This window comes from Nicotiana tabacum, chromosome 18, assembly GCF_000715075.1.
Source record: "Nicotiana tabacum cultivar K326 chromosome 18, ASM71507v2, whole genome shotgun sequence".
NCBI lineage: Eukaryota > Viridiplantae > Streptophyta > Magnoliopsida > Solanales > Solanaceae > Nicotiana > Nicotiana tabacum.
In genome coordinates, this window is record NC_134097.1 from 107,853,814 (window position 1) to 107,860,096 (window position 6,283).

Here is a 6,283-nt window from a genome sequence, read left to right on the forward strand (position 1 = left end):
GTTGATTTTTGAAGCTAGGAGTGTTATGAGCGTGTTATCTTTATTGTAAATATTTTTGAAGTATGGCATAAGAAAAAGGGAAGTGTATGTGATTGCATATGCTAAGATTTACTTGTTGCTATTTTTTGCTATAAACCATGGTCATTGGTGTAGTGTGCCTCAATTGTGTAAAAACAAAGTGCTCAAGAGTAGTGTGAATTGTTGGTTGACTCGAGGACGAGCAATGTTTAAGTGTGGGTTAGTGATGTTTGACTATAATTCTATATTTTTAGTGCATTACTTACCTTATATTTAAGTGCTTTAATGTTAAATTATACTATATTTGTGATTAATTGAATTTATTTATGTGTAGGTACATTAAAAATGAAGTTGGAGCAAAATATTTAAAGTGTAATTCATACACTAAAATAATGGGCTTATGATTATATAATGATAAGGAATTTATTGATGACAATGAAAAAACAAACGAGGAAGAAGAAGACAAAAGAAATAAGCAATTGCAAGTGAAAAACAAAGAAAGACAAGAACGAGGACGAGCAAATAGATGAGAAAATAATTGGAATTGTTAGGCAGCATTTTAAACGAAGCAGCAAGAGGCATCGAAGGATTTTGCGGCGCACGGTAGAAAGCGAGCTGCAGAGCTCGCGCCGCCAGTGGTATAGCGAGGTGAAGCTCGCGTTTTGCCTCGCGAGGCGAGGTCCGTAGCGAGCAGGTTCCGGATTTTTAAAGCCTATTTGGTCTCCTATTTGAATTTGGACTTGGGTATTTGTTGAGGTCTTTTCCCTACATATATAAATAGTCATTAAACACCATGTTTTTAGGGAAGACAGGATTTTAGATCGAGGGAGAGCACGGAGCCGCCGTGGAGGCCGGAATTCATCACATTCCATCTTTCCTCCATCAAACTGAGTAATCTTTATATTTCTTTACATGAATTGTTGTTGTTCTACCCTGTCGATGTGAAGCTAAACTTCACGTTCTAGGGTTGTGGTTGCCATGAATATTGAAGTTTGTTAATTATATTACCATTAATTCGAGTTATCATCTTTGGTTGTTTCTCTAATTCGGTGCATAATTGATTAATTGTTTGGCCATCGGTTGAGTTCTATTTACTATCTATGCTATACTTGTAAAGCCGTGTTTAGATTATAGTAGAATTGAGAGAGTTTGTTTCTGAACCCGTGGCTCGGGGAATGATTTCGCAGCTAGGATAAGAATATACCTAACAGTATTGCTTAGTTGAATACCGTATTATATTCGTTCATGATAGATTTCAAACCATAGGAATATAAGGTTGATATTTTATGGATAGACGAATAGTATTGTGGGAACATGCTATTTATATAAATGATCCGATCAACTAGCAACCATAGATTATTTGGATTAACAAGTGTAATTACGAACTCAATAGGATTGATAAACCAACCACAACCCTAGAATCTATATCTCCCTTGGTTACATGTTTAAATTTTGCAATAGTAGGTGTAATAGAAAAGTTAAACTTTTGATCATCTTGGACACTAAATTGATTTTAGTTTGCTTAGTTAACGGTTAATCTAAGTCTCTGTGGGTTCAACATCCGACTTTCGAGTCACATTATTACTTGACAGCCACGTATACTTGCGTGTGTGTTTGGTCCCAGCAAGTAGCTAGAGAAGTCATCGTCTACTTTTGTTAATCGTGTTAGGGTTACGTACTAAAGAGGAAGAAGTTAGTCACCGAATTAAAGTCTGTATTCTATTGTCATTGCTAGGGTTAAGAATACATTTACATAGAGAAGGAAAAGTCATCAAAGTATACGTAGTTCAGTGCTTCGGAGAAGATGTAAGCGTCGAAAGCGGTAAACACACTTATAACCTCTTGCTTGAAAATGCTGTCGGTGGCACTTTGCATGATTTAGTTGATATCTACTCTAAGTCTAAGATGACGCTCGAATAATCGGAGGTCACATACTATGCTTTTCAGCTTTTAATAGGGATTTCTTATGTTCATAGCAAAGGGTTTATTTACTGCGATATGAAACCGAGTAATGTACTTGTTTTTCTTATTATTGATCACGAATATGATAGTATTGTGGATGTGTGCCTCAAGTTGGCCGATTTTGGACTGTCTTTGAGAGTGGTAGAAAACGAAACACATACATATTGGGATAGAGGCTCAAAGAAGTGTTGTTATAATAGAGGGGCTCTACTTTATGCGTCCCCAGAATCTACAGCTTGTAAGATTCATGGTAAAGCTGTTGATATTTGGGCAATTGGTTGCATAGTTGTAGAAATGATCACAGGGAGGCGGTTATCGTCATGTTGTGAAGGTATTGATGATTTGGACTTTAAGATTACACATGAAGAACCTGTGATTTCGAGTAACGTTTCTAATATATGCAAAGACTTTCTGGCCAAGTGTTTTGAAATGGATCATAGTTGGAGATGGACTGCAGATATGCTACTCAGTCAGCCATTCATCAAGAGTGGTACGTTTAGTAAATATCATCCAGAAGATCATGGGCTGATCACTAATAAGGTTATTCTTAACCCTTTTAGTCATGGCCGCAGAAGTTGGGTTTCTAAGCAGCACTGGTATTCAACGTGCTTTCATGTGCCTTCAAGTGATAACCTCAGACCGGGATATGCTATTTTTCCAGCAGAGAAGGCACAATTTAGTCAGCTAGCATGCAACTGATCAGTTTTGATGTTAAAGAACTAAGCGGGACTCGATCAGTAATATGTTTTCTTGCCTCTTCAGACCTTTCACAGGAAAAAAGACTTCTTGCTATAGCTAGTTATGGGACACTCGTCATATAGTAGTTGGCGTTTTTTTGTTGACATAAATATTTGTCAACGTTGTTTTGTTGTTGATACTCATTATAGCAATTAATGGTGAATTATTTTTGATTTAGTAATAATGTAATCCCATGTTATTTGAGCCATCACCTGTAGAAGCCATAAACTACTTTTAATGTTTTTTTCTTTTTAAAATTCTTCCGATTCAGCTGTAATTCATAGTTAATTAGCATCTTATTGGTTCAGATTACTTTTATTACATCTATTCTGTAACGACTCGACTGGTCATTTCATGAATTATAGCCCTGTTTTCCCCATTTCTGCTTCTTTATGTGTTGTTCAGCTGTATTGTGTTGTATGAGATCGGTTGGTTCGGGTTCGGAGTGGTTTTGGAGTAGAATGAGACACTTAGTCTCTTATTTAGAAGTTTAAGTTGAAAAAAGTCAACCGGATGTTGACTTATGAGTAAACGGTCTCAGATTAGGATTTTTATGGTTCAGATAGCTCTGTTAGGTGATTTGTACTTAAGAGCATGTTCAGAATATAATTTGGAGGTCCGTGGTAGAATTAGACTTGAATTGGCGAAATTAAAAATTTGGTGATTTCATGTCAGCAATGGAAAATTGGATAGCGGGGTCAAAATGGAATTCCGGAAGTTGCAGTAGGTTCGTAGGGTCATTTGTGACTTATGTTCAAAAATTTGAGAATATTCGGACAAGGTTTGATTGGTTTCAGAGTCATTTGTGGAATTTAGGAGCTTGGAGTTCTTAGGCTTGAATCCGAGATTTGATTCGATGTTTGGTTTTATTTTGAGTGATTCGTAGATTCGATTAAGTTTGAATTATGTTATGAGACGTGTTTGTGGGGTTGGTTGAGGTCCCGAGAGCCTCGGGTGTGTTTCAAGTAGTTATCGGATGGGTATAGCTGTTGAAAATAGTTGCTAATGTTGGTTTCTGCAGTTGGGAGTGTGGGTCGTGCCGGAATTTCACGGTCGGCGAAGGGACATCGCGGGGGCGGCAATATTTCCGCAGTCAGCAGTGAAGGCTGGCGCGGACAGCGGAAGAAGGAACACGACCGCATGAACTAGAGGTGTTCGCAATCGCGGTGAAAATTCCGCAGATAACGGAGCGGCGGTGGTTTTTGGAAGTCAGCGAGATTTGAATCCGAGGGGTGCACTATAAATACGAGATTCAGGGTCTTATTTTCATATTTTGACCTAGAGAGCTTGAGTTTTGGCGATTTTTCCATGGTTTTTCAAGAAATTCATCGAGGTAAGTGATTCTAACTCAGTTTAGTCTAAAATACATGAATATATTATGGAATCCATCATTTGGTTAGAGAATTGGAATGAAAATTGGGGACAATCTGTAGAAACTTCATAAATGGGGTTTTGAGGGTTGAAGGTCGATTCGAAGTCGGGTTTTGAAAAAATTGGTATGGTTGGACTCGTGAGTGAATGAGTTTCCTAGTTTTGTAAATTTTATCGGATTTCAAGATGTGGGCCCGATGGCCAGGTTTGAGCCAAATTCGGAATTTTTGGTCTAATTTGATAATTTTTATGTAAAATTCATTCCTTTAGCGTATATTGATGATAATATACTGATTTTTGGTTAGATTCAAAGCATTTGAAGGCCGAGTTGGGAGGCAAGTGCATCGCGGGTTAGAGTTTTTGTCCGGCTTGAGGTAAGTAATAATTGTAAATCTTGTCCGAAGGGTATGAAACCCCGAATTTCATATTGTTTCGCTATTTGGAGGTGACGCACAGGCTAGATGATGGGTGTGTGGGCGAGCACCATTGGGGATTGTGACTTAGTCCATCCCGTAACAACTATAAAGTTGCGTATTTGACTGCAAACTATTTGATACTTATGTATTTTAGAAAGAACTACTATAAATTGGGTTGAACGACATATTTAGGCCTTGTGCCAAAGCTGTTTTGGCCTTAGTGGTATTTTCTTATAATTTCCTCACTGTTTTGACTTAAGATCTGTACTCTGTCATTCTATATTTTACTGATTTCATAACGCAATCTTTATTACTCCATTTTGATGCATAAAAAGATATTTTTGGGCTAAGTACCCTCTTTTTACTGATAGTCCGAGTGCCTTGAGAGATTTACGACTGAGTAAGGCCGAGAGCATGTAATTGTGAGGATATTGAGAGTATAACATGTGAGTTGTCCGTGCGGATTCTGATATTGATACTATAGCACGTGAGTTGTCCATGCAGCACGTGAGTTGTCCGTACGTGTTATAGCACTTGGACTGTAGGAGCACCTCCGGAGTCTGCACACCCCCAGTGAGCGCAGGTACTCTGAGTGAGTGATATGACTTTTTCCCAAGGGGCTGATTCTGACTGATGTTAGCCCGAGGGGTAGTTTATGATTTTTATTATTTTTACTCTATATTTGCCTTGAACCTCTATGTAAACTGCTGAAAAGTACCGTTAAATGATCTTTACCAAAATTGGATTTCAAACGAGGTGATTTGACTCATATATTGAATTGAAAGCATGTTGTACTTACTGAGTTGACGTACTCACATTACTCCCTGTACCATACGTGCAGATCCAGGTATTATTGGACGTGATAATGAGCGCTGATCTTTCATCCGTCGCTGATACTTCGAAGTCGGCAAGGTAGCTTCATGGCGATCGTAGCCTTGCTCTTCTCCCTCCTATCTTCCGTTAGACTTTATTAGTTGTTTTCCTGACTATATAAGTGTTAGTTGTTTTCGGAAAGACCTTAGTAGGTGCTCGTGACTTGTGACACCCCGATGGCGGGCTTTCGTTTCTTTCCGCACTTGTTAATCTGACTTATGATATAAGGTTTTATTAGCTAACAGCTTTAGGAATTCTTATCTATGAAATATTTGGTTGTTTTGATGGAATAGTTGGCTTGCCTAGTTCCATGTTAGGTGTTATCATGACCTGGTAGATTTGGATCGTGACAAGTTGGTATTAGAGCCTAGGTTACATAGGTCTCACAGGTCATGAGCGAGGTTTATTAGAGTCTTGCAGATCGGTACGAAGACGTCTGTACTTATTTTTGAGAGGTTGCAGAACCTTTAGGAAAAACTTCACATTCCTGAATTCTTGTCGTTCGAATCTATTGATTCTGGTAACTAAACTTCTGTTATTATATTCTCTTACAGATGGCGAGGACATGTGCTACCGGACAGGACGAAGCTAAGGTCGCGGTCGAGGTCATAGTAGGGGCAATGGTGTAGCCCGTACAACAACTAGGGCAGCACCTGCAGATCCACCAGCCACCCCAGTTCATGATCAGGTCCCAGTTATGGATGCTCCAGCAGGACCAGCTCAGGCACCGGTTGTGCCTATTGTTATCCCAGGCCTTTAGGAGGCCCTAACTCAGATTCTATCAAAGTGTACTAGCCTGGCTCAGGCGGTCTCAATTATTACGGATGTAACTACTTTTTCAGGCCGGGAGAGGCACTTAAACTCCCGCCGCTCGCACACCTAAGCAGGCTGTTCAGGGACTTTAG

At 39.1% G+C, this 6,283-nt stretch overlaps 1 protein-coding gene across 1 annotated transcript; it reads left to right on the forward strand.

Moving 5' to 3' along the window:
• The first annotated feature begins 2,016 nt into the window (after positions 1–2,016).
• Positions 2,017–2,679, forward strand: LOC107795546 (mitogen-activated protein kinase kinase kinase 20-like). The gene has a single exon (XM_016618204.2). It carries the CDS (start codon positions 2,017–2,019, stop codon positions 2,677–2,679), a length of 663 nt encoding a protein of 220 aa, XP_016473690.2.
• Positions 2,680–6,283: the final 3,604 nt, after the last annotated feature.

Excerpts from the sequence above, each read along its gene's own strand:
- LOC107795546 (XM_016618204.2), top strand. The coding sequence starts at position 2,017 with ATGAAACCGAGTAATGTACTTGTTTTTCTTATTATTGATCACGAATAT.